The sequence below is a fragment of the Saccopteryx bilineata genome, chromosome 4, assembly GCF_036850765.1.
Source record: "Saccopteryx bilineata isolate mSacBil1 chromosome 4, mSacBil1_pri_phased_curated, whole genome shotgun sequence".
Classification (NCBI taxonomy): Eukaryota; Metazoa; Chordata; class Mammalia; order Chiroptera; family Emballonuridae; genus Saccopteryx; species Saccopteryx bilineata.
In genome coordinates, this window is record NC_089493.1 from 228942621 (window position 1) to 228959878 (window position 17258).

The 17258-nt window shown below is 38.3% G+C and overlaps 1 protein-coding gene across 2 annotated transcripts in view; it reads left to right on the forward strand.

Annotated features, from left to right (window-relative positions):
• FAM174A (family with sequence similarity 174 member A) overlaps positions 1-17258 on the forward strand; it is a 32068-nt gene that overhangs the window by 8578 nt on the left and 6232 nt on the right. Inside the window, exon 2 of one of the 2 annotated variants that reach the window (XM_066273902.1) lies at positions 9689-9827. In XM_066273902.1, the coding sequence (XP_066129999.1) occupies positions 9689-9827 (139 nt within the window). Of the gene's footprint in view, positions 1-9688; positions 9828-17258 lie in introns of those variants that run through there. The other variant, XM_066273901.1, reaches the window with a different exon arrangement.

Sequence of the window (17258 nt, forward strand, 5' to 3'; positions counted from 1 at the left end):
TTTACATCTTTTTTAGTAGTAGGGTCCCAAATTTAAACTGGCTAAGAGCAACACTACATTGATTGGCAATACTTTCACTGATGCCTGGGACTGACTCTGATGAGTCTGGTATAAAAACAATTGTGTTCATGAATTTGGGCTGCTAAAACTCTGAGGAGAGAAAATAGTGAAGAGGATATGATGATCTAGGTCAGTGGTAGTCAACCTGGTCCCTACCGCCCACTAGTGGGTGTTCCAGCTTTCATGGTGGGTGGTAGCGGAGCAACCAAAGTATAAATAAAAAGATAGATTTAACTATAGTAAGTTGTTTTATAAAGATTTATTCCTCCAAACATAGCAAAAATCCAACATAAAGTACTTGGTAAGTAATTATTATATGCTTTAACTTGCTGTAACTCTGCTTTATAAATTTTATAAAGTAAAGTTACTTCCTACTTTATAAATCACCATTACTATGGAACCAGTGGGTGGTTAGAAAATTTTACTACTAACAGAGATACAAAAGTGGGCGGTAGGTATAAAAAGGTTGACTACCCCTGAGCTAGGTGGAGATGGGACCACTGAACTAAGCTGAAAAAAGAAGTATAATCAAACTATGAGAAGTTAATAGGTTGTTTGTTTGTTTTTTGTACTTTATTTTTTATTGAAAACTACTGAGAGGGTAAAAGTGATTAATTTTATTCAGGGTGGAGGAATTGCTAATAGAATCTGCCTGAAAGGTGTAAAAAGGAGAATCAGAAGAAAATACATGTCTGGGTGATATAAGATTGACAACCTAACTCAGAGAAGTTAAGATGCTAAGTGTTTTTATCAATTAGGAGTTTTTATCTGTAAATAATAGTGTTGCAGGAAGTGACACCTGAGGGAGGAGACACTCAGAGACCTTAATTAATAAAGAAAGGGGGATTTATTAGTAGCCAGCAGAGTACTTGGGGCTAGTATCACTAAAGCACGAGCTCCCCGAACTATATTTTCTTACAGGTTATATACCTTTACAGTATCCAAGCAATGGGTACATGATTCATTTGTTTAAAGTTTCCTAAGACTCAAGGAGAGGGAGGAGGAGTTTTGTTGGAGCCAGCAAGGGGCAAAGGGTTTTCCGGATCACTGGTCTAGCTACATACAGATCCTGCTTTTCTTGCTTTGTGTTGCAAGCAGCTCCAAGCAACCATTTAGAGAACAATGGGATGTAGTTCATTTATAACTGGCTGACTCAGTCATCCCTGCTGACTCCTTTCCCTTGTATTCTTCTGGTTTCTCCCCTCTCAAGGGAGAAGGGAGGCTTGCTCCCTCCTCAATAGAATTCCAATTTAAAGGAAAAATATAATATATTTTGATATTTTTGTTATTTACTTGTCATGAATATAAGCAGGCTCAGGCTTGGTTCAGTGATTTTGTGAGATCATCAAGAATTCTGGCTTTTCCATCCTTGTCTCTCCATGGTATGGCTACATACATTTTTAGTATGTTCTTACATAATTTGTGTCTCAACCATGAAAGAGGGAAGCGACCCTGACCACAGGTTTTCTTTTCCTATATTCTTTTTTTTTTATCAGGGAGAAAATTTTTTCTCAGAAACCCTACACTCAAGGCATTCACCTCTATCTCATTTGAACTGTTTCATCTACTCAACCCTAAGCAGTGACTGGCAAAAGGAAAATAATATGTGGATGACTGGCTTATGCCAATTATTATGATCATTATGTGTCTCTTAGGCTGGGCTCAGTTGTTGTCTGAAGAGAATCATGGTTCTGTTAAGGGAGAAGAGGATTTCCTTTTTGATAAACAAAAAGCAGATTGTGTTACAGTGATCAAAACTAAGAGATAGCCTAACTAGAACATAAATGTACTTACAAATGCCAGTAGCTACCAAGATAATACTTTTTACTACAAAAGGATTAACCAGAAAATACAGTTCACTAGAACAATATATCCAATCTGGTATAATGTAAGGTCATAGTATTGGGGATCAGAAGATGGTTTTGGGAGCCACTTTTGTTACCTTAATTCACTAGGAATGCAACAATATGGCTCAATGTTTAAGAATCCAGGCTTGGAAGTCAAATTGCTTATATTCGAATCCTAGCTCTACCACATTTTTTCCCTAAGCTCTGTCTCTCTATGTGTAAAATAAGGTTACTTATAGCATTATTCTGAGGATTATATCAGGTAATACTTATAAGCACATTCAGTAACTATTTTTACTGATTTTCTTTTTTTATATCTAGTATCGGAATTGCAATATATTTGGGGGTTTTACTATAATTCTTTTTTTTTTTTTTTTCTGAAGCTGGAAACGGGGAGAGACAGTCAGACAGACTCCCGCATGCGCCCGACCGGGATCCACCCGGCACGCCCACCAGGGGGCCACGCTCTGCCCCTCTGGGGCGTCGCTCTATTGCGACCAGAGCCACTCTAGCACCTGGGGCAGAGGCCAAGGAGCCATCCCCAGCGCCCGGGCCATCTTTGCTCCAATGGAGCCTCACTGCGGGAGGGGAAGAGAGAGACAGAGAGGAAGGAGAAGGGGAGGGGTGGAGAAGCAAATGGGCGCTTCTCCTGTGTGCCCTGGCCGGGAATTGAACCCGGGACCCCTTGCACGCCAGGCCGACGCTCTACCACTGAGCCAACCGGCCAGGACCTTTACTATAATTCTTTTCTAATATTTCCTCCATACCATCCTCTGTATGTTATCTGACCTCTAAAACTGTAATCAGCAAGAGAGTAGGTCTAACAAGGTTGGAAGTTGAAAAAGGAGATTTAAGAGAAATCTGCGCTTGACCTGTGGTGGCATAGTGGATAAAGCGTTGACCTGGAACTCTGAGGTCACCAGTTCAAAATCCTGTGCTTGCCTATTCAAGGTGCATACAGGAAGCAACTACTATGAGTTGGTGCTTCCAGCTTCTTTCCCACTCCCCCCCTTCTCTTCCTCTCCTATCTCTAAAATAAAATAAATCAATAAATAATATATTTTTTTTAAATAAGAGAAATCTGATGGAGGGATTGGTCATAGAGTCAGTCATAGAACAGCTAGAATGGATCTTGGGGGTGCTAGGTATAAATAGGACTTTAAAGTTGCCTGGGAAATAAACCCATGATGAACTCTTAAAAGTGAAGGTCAGAAGAATTATTATGACTTACATCCCAAGATTTGGGGCCTTAAAGAGAACACTGTGAAATCCATGTAAAGTCTAGAAATTGCAAGGGAGCTATGTGCTATGTATGCAGTTTCATATAGGGTACTTCGTAGCAGAACTGTATGGAGTTCACTTAGGGTTTACTTCACCTGAGGGTATCCACACTTGAGGGTACCCACCAGAATACCATCAAGTGAGAGACAAATCTAAGCATAAGAACTTGTAGTTTGTACTGAATTACAAGGAACAGGGTAAGAAAAAACTATCAGGAAAGCAAGACTGAAATAGCCTAAATACAGGCGAACATGCATTTCATCTGTTCTTTTTTAACTTGTGGGTGTTTGCAGTGAATATTTTACTGTAGATGGCCAGTGGCGGGATACCTTGTTGGGGACTCTTTTTTTTTGGGGGGGGGAGGACTCTTATTTAGTGCTGCACTTTGTCAAGGTTTTGATAATAACAGAACTTGGTAACTGAGGCCAATAGAGAGTCTCCAAGAATAATTTTGAAAATAAGCCAAAGGAACTTAAAAGCACAATAGTTTGAAAACTTAACTTTGAGATCAGCAGCTCCTGAGAGTACTATTGCTTTATGTCAAAGCAGAATAATCATAATGATGCTGAGAGATCAAAGAGTCAAATTAAATCATTTTACCCTGCACAGTTAAGGTATTGCAAACATTGGGTATGGTTCCCATGTAGAATGCTGAGGCTTTTAAAGAGAAAAGCAAAAACTCAGTTTGGCTTTTGAAAGGACAAACTTATTTAGTGAGTAAGTGAAAGATAACTACATCTTACAATATGGTAAATTTCATACCCAAAAACTAAAAATGAAACTCCACAGCACAGGATACAGGTCGAATATCAGTGATTCTACTTGGGTGGTATATAAGGATCACCGGAGCTCTCCCTACATTATTTTAAGTGAGAGTCCTAGAGACCTGTAGTGAATGCGTATTAAATGTTTAATTATTCTAGTACTTTTTTTTCCATCCCAAGTCAGAAGTCTATTATCATATTATGACTTAAAAATTGGCTAGTTTTCCTAAATTTTTCTGTGTATGTTTCTGGAGATAATATTCTTTTAGGTTTCTCTTATCCAAAAAACAATGGTTTGCATATATAATTATAGATATCTTTGTTACACAGAGAAAATGCAAGATATATTGCGAATCCTTGTTTAACATATTTCTTAGGCATAGGCTTCATGACAGTGCTTGTGTGTTGTAGTTTTAGTAGTGAGCAAGAACATATCTGTTTTGTGCTTCCATGAAACTAATGGTCCAGTAGGAAAGACAGTTGCTCAAATAAATATACAATGTGTCTTTGATTAGTAGTTTAAAAGATGCCTGAGTTGTGGTGGCACTGTGGTTAAAAGTATCGACCTGGAACACTGAGGTTGCTGGTTGAAAACCCCAGGCTTGCCTGGTCAAGGCACATATGAGAGTTGATGCTTTATGTTCCCCCCCCCCCCCCCCGTTCTCTCTCTCTGTCTCCTCTCTCCAAAAAATGAATAAATAAAATCTAAAAAGAAAAAAAAAGATCTTCCAGAAGACATTTTTAAAAAATAGTAAAAAAAATAAAAGAGATGTACCTGGGCTCTGGGGAAACCAGTAATAGGTGTTTGAGACTAAGCTAGGTTGATCAAGAAAGGAAGTTTCCATAAGGAAATGATATTTGAGCTACAGCTGAAAGATGAATAGGTGTTAGCATAATGTTGTGGTAAGCAGGAGAGTGTGAGGCCAATGACAAGAAAGTGTGGCCATCTTAAAGGAGTGAGAGAAGGCATTATGGCTGGAGTGATGAAAGTAAACTAGAATGTAGAATGAAGAGGTAGATGAGGCTAGAGAGGTAAATAGGAGCCGTCCTGTGTTGAACTTTGTAAGATGTATTACAGAATCATTACTTAATGCTGAGCAATAGGAAACCATTGGAGGTTTTAGATGATGGAGGGGAGGTTAATGGATGACCAGAGTAGATAGAGAAAGACAGTATAAAGCTATTTTAATAGTCAATGCAATTGATAGCAGTGGTGAACACTGTAAGTGAACTCAGAAAGTATAATCAATAGGGCTTTGTGTTTGCAACTTCATTTTAACTTGATTGACATTATAAAGATCTTATTTTCAAATAAGGTCATATCCTAAAATTTTATCAAGCTTATTTTAGTAGTTCAGTTTTATTTTTTTACTGTAGCTTTTATATGCTTTTTTCTTTAACAGAAATAATTCTTACCAACCAGAGTGTAATGAAACATTGAGTATCTGCCTCTCTATCTAGGATAGCTATTTGAATAACTTGAATATACTTGAATACCTAGAAGAGATCTGATCAAGATCATTTCTACCTATGCATACCATGTGATGAGTGAATATAATTCAATATAAGGTCAGTAAATGTTGGGGGACACAATTCAAGCCATAATATACTCTCATCTTTACTAGTATCTACTAATTGAAAAACTTGAAATGACAACTGATGGACTAGGTTTGGAGAACGAGAAATGAAGGTGAAAGAAATCATTTTTACTGTATGTTATATATCCGATTATGTTGGATCTTTTGCTGAAAGTCATAGACAAGTAAAATTGTAGCTCACTAATTTTTATTTTCTTATGTCACAGTGACATAGTTTCAAAATCAGTCTTGGTTACTAATTCACTTCTTTGCAAGAAAGAGTCAAGAAAAAAATATTTTGTATCTGTAGTTGCACCTTTATTAAGATTTACTCTGTTTTATCGTTATGTCTAATCACATAGTGGCAATATATGTGCATAAAATATACACATATATTCCTTAGTCTTGTTTTGAATGTGCTATAGAAGAAACTAAGGAATAATATTACTTATATTATTCCATAGTTACTAATACCTTGCAGGTATTCAAGTAAAAGGAAGACAAAAGAATAAAATCAGATGGGTACAGCAAGTAACCTTGGTTGGTTTTCTTACTTTCACAGAGTGGTAAAATGAAATGGAGTTTTATTCTGTTGTATTTATTTTATGTGGCATCGTACATTTTTACATAAAATTTTATCAAGCTTACTTTAGTAGTATAATTTTATTTTTCTACTATAACTTTTACATGTTGTTGAAACAAATAATTCTTACCAACCAGAGTGTAATGGGCCAATGAGGATTTGTATCTGTATAGGATAGCTATTTGAACAATAACTTGAACACGTGGAAGAGATCCAGTCAAAATTTTTATCTGTGCATGCCATGAGATGAATAAATATAATTCAGTATAATAAATCATGTAGCTATTTTCTTTTGCCCTTTTAGGCATTCATATTTCCCTCTCTATGCATTGATAAATAAAATCCTTATTATTATTTTTAATATTATTATTGAGAGGCAAGAAACCTGACCAGGCGGTGGAACAGTGGTTGGAGCGTCGGACTGGGATGTGGAGGACCCAAGTTTGAGACCCTGAGGTCGGCAGGTTGAGCCCAAGGTCGCTGGCTCGAGCAAGGGGTCACTAGGTCTGCTGTAGCCCCCTAGTCAAGGCACATATGGGAAAGCAATTAGTGAACAAGTAAAGTGCCGCAACAAAGAGTTGATGCTTCTCACATCTCTCCCTTCCTATCTGTCTGTCCCTGTCTCTCTGACTCTTCCCGTCTCTGTCACAAAAAATAAAATAAAATAAAAAAATAAGTGAGAGGCAGGGAGGCAAAGAGACAGACTCCCACATTGCCCCTACTGGGATCCACCTGCCAAAGCCCCCTTTGGGAGAATGCTCTGCCCATCTTGGGCCGTTGCTCTGTTGCTTGGCAAACCGAGCTATTTTAGCACCTGAGGTAAGGCCATGGTGTCATCTTCAGGACATGTGGCCAACTTGCTCAAATGAGCCATGGCTGTGGGAGGGGAAGGAAGTGAGAGAGAGAGAGAAGCGAGAGGGGAGGGGTAGAGAAGCAGATGGGTGCCCCTCCTGTGTGCCCTGACCAGGAATTGAACTGAGGACATCCACATACCAATCTGACAGTCTACCACTGAGTCAACTGGACAGGGCCATAAAGTCCCTATTTTTGTGTTAACCAACAGCCAACAAAATTTATTTTCAAATTGTAGTATGCAGTTACTATGTCTAGTAGAAAAATGTGCATGCCTATAAATTATGCATATGTAAATATCAACACACACAGACAAGTTTGTGTATCATGAGCTTAATGGGAACATTCATTTATTTATTTGTTTGTGTGTGACAGCAACAGAGAGAGAGAGAGAGAGAAAGAGGGACAGATAGGGACAGACAGGAAGGGAACAACCTTAGCTGTTGTTCATTGATTGCTTTCTCATATGTGCCTTGACCTAGGGGCTACAGCAGACTGAATGACCTTGCTCAAGCCAACGACCTTGGGCTTAAGCTGGTGAGCCTTGCTCACACCAGATGAGCCTGCGCTCAAGCTGGCGACCTTGGTGGAAACGTTCATTTATAAAAAAAGAATCATAGCTGTTAAAACTGCATGAATTTAAAGCCTCTTTTACTTTTTTGATGAAAAATAATGACAAAATAAAACAGAAACAGACTCAGAGATACAGAGAACAAAGTGAGTTTTGCCTGATGGGAGGAACTTTGGGGGGCTGGGTGACAAAGGTGAAGGGATTAAGAAGTACAAATTGGTAGTTACAGACAGTCACAGGGATGCAAATATTGTGGTAACTCTATATGGTGCCAAGTGGGTACTAGAATTATGGGGGGATTATTTCATAAATTATATAATTATTTTACTACTATGCTGTACACCTGAAGCTAATATAAAATATTATTGAATGTCACCTGTAATTGAAAAATTAAAAAAAGAAAGTTTAGAGCAGTCGTGTCTTTAAGGCTCCCAGCTCTGCTTAATTTTGGTATTCCTATTCTTTTCTTTATAAACTTGATGTAAAAAAGGCAGTAAAAATATAACTCTCTGAATATTTATTTAAAATTAAATATAGACTTAAAAATAATATACAATGCACATTGAAAGATAAAAGTAGTCTTTTTACTTAAAATTTTATTATATTTTTATGTGTACTGTATTTTATACATAATGTTTGTTAGTATTGAATCAGCCCAGTAGTTTTAAAGCTTCACAGGTGTTTTTTACCTTCCCTGAGAAGAACCAGTGTATATGGGTACATACATGTTTTATCATTGATGTTTGCATGGCCATGTAACTGTCACAGCCATGTAGCCATCACGGCCTGTGTGTTTGGATTTAAGAAAGACATTTATAGGGAAATTTGTTTCAAGTTTAATTTTTTTTTTCCCTTCTGCATCTTTCTGAAGCCAGAAACGGGGAGAGACAGACAGACTCCTGCATGCGCCCGACCAGGATCCACCCAGCACGCCCACCAGGGGGCGAAGCTCTGCCCACCAGGGGGCGATGCTCTGCCCCTCCGGAGCATCGCTCTGTCGCGACCAGAGCCACTCTAGCGCCTGGGGCAGAGGCCAAGGAGCCATCCCCAGCGCCCGGGCCATCTTTGCTCCAGTGGAGCCTTGGCTGCGGGAGGGGAAGAGAGAGACAGAGAGGAAGGAGAGGGGGAGGGGTGGAGAAGCAGATGGGCGCTTCTCCTGTGTGCCCTGGCCGGGAATCGAACCCTGGACTTCCGCACGCCAGGCCGATGCTCCACCACTGAGCAAACTGGCTAGGGCCTCAAGTTTAAATTCTTTTTAACACTACACAGTTTTTTTTTTTTAATTTGGCTTATTCTTGTATAAATTAGTAACAATCTAAAATACTAAATTAATTTAAATGATCTGCATTTCCCCATTTAATTGGTGTATAGCAGTGCACTCTATATAAAAAGTAGTTTGTTATTCTTCAAGAGCTTGGATTTATGTTTAAGATATTTATGTACATGATTAAAGAACAGTACAAACTAACATAAATAACAAAGTCCAGTCAAATGTTTATACTGTACATGGATTGAGAAAATAGTGGTATTAGGCAGGTTTGTTTAGCCCATCGTTGAAAGATTGGGAGTTCATTCAGGGTATGATGAAGACATGGAGAGTGGAGAAGATTGCTGACTGAGATAAATTTCAGAAGTCCTTAAGCTCTCTGTTCATATTATTCCCCTTTTCCCTTTTTTAAGAGTTGCCAAGGTATCCTATGACCAGCAATGACTAGGTTATTAATGTATTGTCTATTTGATATATACTTGATATATATTATATAACCTGGAAGAATCTGGTTTCTTTTTAAAAATAATTTCCCATGACATTAATTTCATTTTGTTTAACTGATGATGAATGTTTGGAAAGCCATGGGGTTTAGAAAATAAAGCAGCAGACGGGCAAAAGGGAAGGGGAGATTATCTATCTCTTGGCAGCGAGAGATGAAGTACGTTAGAGAAATTTTTTTGTGTGTAATGACACAGACATGTACGAGTCCATTTTGTTTTGTATACAACCTAGGCTGCATTTCTGAAATGTAAATATTCTGATATTAAGAGTCTCCTGTGTCAGATACAGAGGGAATAATTCATTTTAATTTAGAAATAAATATAAAATAAGAATCATTGCACTATATTTAAATAACTATTCATTAAAATGTTCTATTGACTAGGATGAGAAGAAGAAACCGGAAAACTAGGAGATACGGAGTTTTGGACACTAACATAGAAAACATGGAGCTGACGCCTTTAGAACAAGATGATGAGGATGATGATACAACATTGTTTGATGCCAATCATCCTCGAAGGTAAGCGTTGTAATTCCATGAATCAGGAGGCAAGTCCTTGACAAGTAAATTAAAAAAAACGAAAGTAGAATTTCATTTAATAGTTTTTATCCTAACAGATTTTAATCAGTTCTGTTTAATGAAGTTCTTTTTTCTACCCAACCAATAGCTCACATTCACATTGCTTTACTAAAATAAACAATAGGATACCATCTCCAAAGAAATCTTTATTGTAGATTTCCTTGCAAAGATTTGTCCTTTTAACTGCTGCATACTAGTAATATGTGTTAACTCTTGTGTGTGGAGGGGGTAATAAAGTTAATTTTATTATTGCATTCTGAAGATGCTTTGGTGTTAGTGCAGGTTAATCTGTTTGTAAACAGTGGTTCCTGGCAAAATTGTGAGACTAATGGTCCATGGCCTGGTAGTATAGCTGTCTTTCGGATAAGTGAAGCTATATGGACATAGAATTACTTCCAGTGCAAATGAATAAAGAAAGGAAACAATAAAGATTCCACTCAATAGGGAAGGAAATTTGGATAGAGGGACATTATTTGAATGAAGGAAAACTAGAGCCCAGAATCAAGTACAAGTATAGAATATAGAAATCTGGGATTTAAAAAAACTCAAAACAAAACAAAAAAAAATGTGTCTTATTAACTTATATCTATATGAGCTTTTAGTTGATAATTCATTTGATAAAAATATATTCATGAAATGCCAGTTGTACAGTTAGAATAGTATTAGAGACTGGATATATAAACATGAACCAAACAACTGCATCTGTTCATTAGGGACTCAGTCTCTTAGTGAAAACTAACATGAATAAAATGCATTCCATAAAAATGTTTAGAATTTTTGAATATTCATTCTGAAAGCCCTTAAATTACCTATGCAATATTACACAATTCCCATTAAATCTAATATTGCCAGGGGTTGTCTGCCTCTTTAGTCTGAACCAGATAAAGTTATTGGCATGCATTTAGGGGCTATTATATGTAACAGAGACTTATTTTTATTTTATTTTATTTTAAGTGAGAGGAGGGGTGATAGAGAGACAGACTCCATATGTGCCCTGACCGAGATCCACCCAGCAACCCCCATCTGGGGCCATGTTCAACTGAGCCATTCCCAGCACCTGGGACCAACACTCCAGCCAGTTGAGTCACTGGCTGCTGGAGGGGAAGAAGAGAGAAGGGGGAGAAGGAGGGGTGGATAAGCAGATGGTCAGTTCTACTGTATGTCCTGACCAGGAATTGAACCTGGGACATCTATACACCAGGTCGACACACTGTCCACTGAGCCAACTGGCCAGGGCCAAGACTTACCTTATTTTTTGTTTGTTTTTGTATTTTTCTGAAGCTGGAAATGGGGAGAGACAGTCAGACAGACTCCCGCATGTGCCTGACTGGGATCCACCCCACACGCCCACCAGGGGGCGATGCTCTGCCCCTCCGGGGCGTCGCTCTGTCGCTACCAGAGCCACTCTAGCGCCTGGGGCAGAGGCCAAGGAGCCATCCCCAGCACCCGGGCCATCTTTGCTCCAATGGAGCATCGCTGCGGGAGGGGAAGAGAGAGACAGAGAGGAAGAAGAGGGGGAGGGGTGGAGAAGCAGATGGGCGCTTCTCCTGTGTGCCCTGGCCGGGAATCGAACCCAGGACTTCTGCAAGCCAGGCCAACGCTCTACCACTGAGCCAACCGGCCAGGGCCCAAGACTTAGCTTAATACATTAAAAATCACAGTAAGAATAATATGAAATACAATTAGAAACTGAGATTGACTTGAGGGAATGGCATGTCATTTTTGTCATTTTGGGCTCATGTACAGAAGGTGCTCATTGAATAGAATGGGGTGGAGTCTCTCTTTTCTATAATTACTATTTTCATTTTCTGCAAAGTTTTTATAGTATTTAAAAAGTATAGTATTTACAGTATTCTTTAGACTGAGTACATATGAGGTATATCTTCTGTACATACTCAGAAAGGGAAGACCTAAAAGGAAGTTATTAATTTAGAAAGTCGGGGTTGTTTCCAAAGAGGAACTGTATTTGAACCTTAGTTAACGACTAAAGTCAAAACTCACTGTAAACAGAAACAACTACCTAAAGTGTAGTTGTGAAAAATGGTAGTCATTCCAGTAATGCCGAAAATATCTACAGTACAGCCTGTTGTGTGTGTACATGTATTTATACACACAAGGGTATGAGGACCAGCTGTGAAGGACAAATGGATGTGCGAGTTCTTTTGAGGGATATATGGAGTTTTGTAGTCTGGTAAGGGGTTTGGTATTACATTGCTGTCATTGGAAAACTATTGATGCTGTTAGTCTCATGTGTATATAATCAGATTAATCAGATTTGTGTTGTAGAATAATACCTTCTGTAGTAGTAGGAAAAGTGGCCTAGGAGAGATGAAGAGGGGAGGAACATAAAGATAGCTCAGTTTTCATGAGCTATCATTACCTATAACTATCTTTTATTCGGTATCCTGCCTCATTACAGACCTGCCTTTAATATTTATCCCTCTCTTATATCCCTCTCTTCATGAATCCTCATTTATTAGGGAGTTAGACATTAATCAGAGTTACATAAATGGAGACAGAATAAATATAGGGTGGTATAAGAACTTATAGCCAGGGCATAGAACACTTAACCAAAAACAAATAGTCCAGAAAAGCCTCTTGGAAGTGATATATAAATTGAGATCTGAAAAATTAGTAGAAATTAGCAAAATGTATATAGGGGGAAGAATTGGAAAGAGAACAGCAGGCACAAGTTACCAGAGACAAAATAGAGTATAGAATAATTAAGGACTAAGAGAAGTTAAATAGATTCTGTATTACCATGTGTGAGAATGAATGAATGAATGAATGATGTTTGAACTTTGCAAAAGGAAGAACGATGGGTAATGCAGAACAAAGAATCAAAAAGCAGATTGTAATCCATATTAGTCAGTTAGAATTTCTTCTATAGATTATGAAAAGCCACTTGGAAAAATTTAAGACGAGGCAACCACAATCAAAGGTGTATTCCAAAGTTTATTCTGCAATGTATTACAGAAGAGTAAGATGACTAGGAAGAAAACCAGTTAAATAGTACAAGTGCATGGGGTGGCCTGTACTAGAATGATAGCAAGAGATGTAGAGAGCAGTAAGTTATTCAAGAGGCTTTGACCAGTACTGTCAACAAGATTTAGGTATAGTGATGCCTCGGTTTTCGTTGATAATCCATCCAAAAACAATCAGCGATATCTGAAACTGATGAAAACCAAGGCAATTATTTCCATATGAATCACTGTAAATCCAATTAATTTGTTCTAGACACTCCAAAATACACACCAAAAACAATTTTATAAAGAATAAATATAGTGTTTAATACTAAAAACAATAAGAAATTAATATAAAATTATATATAAATTAATATAAAAGACTAATGTAAAGAATAAAGGAACATTTAACATGATTTACCTTTCTGAAGATTCTTCTTGGCATATGGAAGATGGCGAGGGGGAGAGAGAGGTGCAGATATTATTGTTTGGAAGGGGAGTCCCCCTCCATAAGTACCTTATGTATCAAGGCACTATCTGGAGTCACTTCCCTTCTTGGTCTTTGGGCACTGGGACCAGCTTCAGAGTCAGTGGACCCATGTCGCACAAGAAACCTGTCCAAAGAGGTCTGTTTCTGCCGCTTCCTTAAGATTTGCCTAAAATGGGGCAAGACATTGTCATTAAACAAGTTGCAGACACGGCCTGCGACAGCTTTGTACGGGTGTTTTTTTTCCACAAACCCCTGTACCTTACTCCACATGGAGAAAATATCCTTAATATCTGAAGAAGACACATTCCCCCCGTCTCTTCCTCCTCATCTGAAGCAACCTCTTTCTCTGCCGTCTGCTGCACTTCTAGGTGAAGGTCTTGCAGGTCTTCAGTGGTGACTTCTTCACTGTGGTCATCCACCAGCTCTTCCACATCCTCACCACTCACCTCCAGACCCATGCACTTCCCCAAGTCAACAATGGACTGCACCACATGTGTAGGGTCATCAGGGGAAGGCTCCAACCCTTCAAAATCTCCCTCATACACACATCCTGGCCATATTTCTTCCAAGCAGAGTTCATCGTCCTGGATGTCACTCCCTGCCAAGCCTTATCTATGAGGCTAATGCAGTTGAGAATATTAAAATGTTTTTTCCAGAACTCTCTTAAGACATCTGTATCTGATGTCACCTCAGCATCTTTGAAACATTGCTTTTGTGTACAGTTTCTTGACATTTGAAATGACATTCTGGTTCATGGGCTAGATGAGTGATGTGGTATTAGGGGGCAAGAACTTTACTGTGATAAAACTGAACGCCTCCAACAATGTGTCTTCCAAGCCTGGAGGATGTGCAGGAGCATTGTCCATTACCAGGAGGCACTTAAGGGGCAACTGATTTTCCTGGAGGTATTTTTTCACACTCGGGCCAAACACTTCATTCATCCACTCAATGAAAATTGGCCTCGTGACCCACGCTTTCTCGTTCGCCCTCCACATCACACACAGTTTACTTTTAATCACATTGTTTCTGCTAAACACTCTAGGAGTTTCTGAATGGTACACCAGTAAGGGCTTCACTTTACAATCACCACCAGCATTACCACACAACAAAAAAGTTAGCCTGTCTTTCATAGGCTTATGTCCTGGCAGTGCCTTTTCCTCCTGTGTAATGAACATCCTCTTTGGCATTTTCTTCCAAAAGAGGCCAGTTTCATCACAGTTGAAGACTTGTTGGGGGACGAATCCTTCAGCCTTTATGTAGTCATTGAATTCAGACACAAATTTTTCAGCCCAGACTTGTCAAACTTGCACCTTCGCCATGCCCGGTGACACTGTGTATGCCAGTGCGCCTCTTGAATTTTTCGAACCAGCCTTGCTGGCCTTAGAATCACTAAGTACACTGGCACTCGTCCCAGGCATTTTCTTAATGAGATCGGCATACAGCAGTCTGGCCTTTTCACATATGATGGCCTCCAAAACAGAACCGCCATCTAACTGTTTTTGATTGATCCAAATTAATATTAACTGTTCGACATCTTCCATTGTTTGCAATCTCTGTTTTGTTAGCACATTCACGCCTTATGCCATATTAGCCTTCTTTATTGCTTCCTTTTTCGCCACAGTGGAACTTATCGTGGATGGTGACTTCCTATAATGCAGCCAATTTCAGCAATCTTGAAGCTGCTCTCATATTTTTCAATGATTTCCTTCTTCAGCTCATTCATGTTCCTGGCCTTCTTTTTCAAAGGGCTGCTGGTCTGGAAACTTTCTTTGGTCCCATGATGGAGCTAAAAGGAAAGGGTTAACTTATTAGCAAGGGAAACACTTAACAGGGACAATGAGATTTGAGCACATGTGATTTTGTCTTACGTGTGTTACGTACATTTTGAAACTGAAAAAAGCAAAATAAACACGTTACACCAAATACTGTATACACAGTAATCACTTACATGTAATTGTAGTATTAGCACTCACAATCAATAAAAAAAAACACAAAAGCACTGGAAAGCAATGGAATTGTTTGGCTATACACACAGAGTGATGCTCACACAATGAGAAACAACACCACACTGAGCAGAACACGTGGGTCGCCCTTTGTTTTTGAAAATTAGCAGCAAGGTCACGTGGACACGCTGATGAAATCCAAGGCAACTAACGAAAACCAAGACAAAACTTTCATGGAAAAAATTGATGAAAACAGAAACCGATGATAACCAAAGTCAATGAAAACCGAGGTATTACTGTATTCTGTTTTGAGAGTGTAGGAGGGAAAAATGATAATAATAATGGAGGATCAAGTTTCAGGGATAATGATAATAATCAATGATAATTCCCATTAAGTCCTCAGTCAATCATTTTGAGTTTTTTAATAATATGACCCCATTAACTTAAAAAACAAACAAACAAAAAACATTAATATACAGATATCTAGATAAAGTGAAAATGGCAAATTATTAACTGCTTTTCTATGCATTCATTCATTCATTTATCCAGTAAATGAATATTTTAATAGCTATTTCTGTTGCAACAATTCAGTGTCAGGTACTGGTCTAGGTGCTTGGGCCATATTAGAGCAACAAAACAAAACAAAAAACACCTGACTGTGATGCTTAGCTTCTGGTGGGGAATAGATGAGATTGGGAGCTTGACAGTTCATTTTTATTTTCACGTTTCCTTCTATATCCTTCTATCTTGTTTGATTTTAGTTCCTTCGATGAGCATATATTCATGTGTTTCTTTAAAAAGAAAACTTGAGAATAATTTAAACTTTTTAGAAAAGTTACAAAAATAAAAATAGTACAAAGAATATCTTACCAGTTTTTATGTAGATTCACCTATTCATAACATTTTACTTCATTTGTTCTCTTGTGTGTCTCTTTCTCTCTCATAATATTGATACAAAGGAATGGCTCTTCCTCATTTTATATTTACCTATGTTCTAATGTTTCATCATAATTAGCTTCAGGTTATGCATTTTTAGTTGAAATACTATATGGTTCATCCTGTCTCCTTCTCAGGATACCATATCTGGAGACACATGATGTCCAGCTCTTTTTTATTAGCAGTGGTAGAAAATGTGTCTAAGTTTTGTTCATTTTCCCCAGCATGTTACTGCTTTTCTTCCTTTTGCAGCTAACAAGGAGACATTTTAAATCATGACAATATTTTGCTTATCATTAAAATTTCCCCCTACGTTTAACACTAGTGCATCATCATAATTCTTGCCTGATCTAACCTTCACTATTAAAGTTTCAAAATAATGGTTTCTTCAGTTTACTCCATATTTACCAATGAGCACTACCTTTTGTAGTTTAGAGATTATTTTCTGCGAGGAGGTACACAGTCCAGAATCCATTACTTCATTTGAAGCTGATTCAATGAGCAGGACTTTCTCTGATCTTCTGATGTTGGTATTAGAGATTAAACATACATTATACCATCCATTTATTTATTTTTTAAGATTTTATTTATTGATTTTACAGAGGGGGCAGGTAGCAAGAAGTATCAGTTCACAGTTGCTTCACTTTAGTTGTACATTGATTGCTTATTATATGTGCCTTGAGCAGGCAAGCCCAGAGTTTCAAACCAGTCACCTCAGCATTCCAGGTCGACCTTTTACCCACTGTGCCACCACAGCCAGGTAGGCACCATCAATTTATTTAACAGTTCAAATTTATCTTGTGGGAAAGATGCATACAGAGTTTATTGTGACTTATCTTAACACATGATAATCATGTATAATGCCATTTGTTTCTCCCAATAAAGGCGAAAACTCAGTACTTATTTGGAGACTGTATTATCAGGTTTCTTTGAGCCCTGAAAGAGGACTTTGACCAGGGCTTCCAAAAACAGCCATATAAATAGGTGATAGTGGTAGAATGTCTTTAGGAGGGATAAATCAGGGGTCATGTTACTGAGCCCAG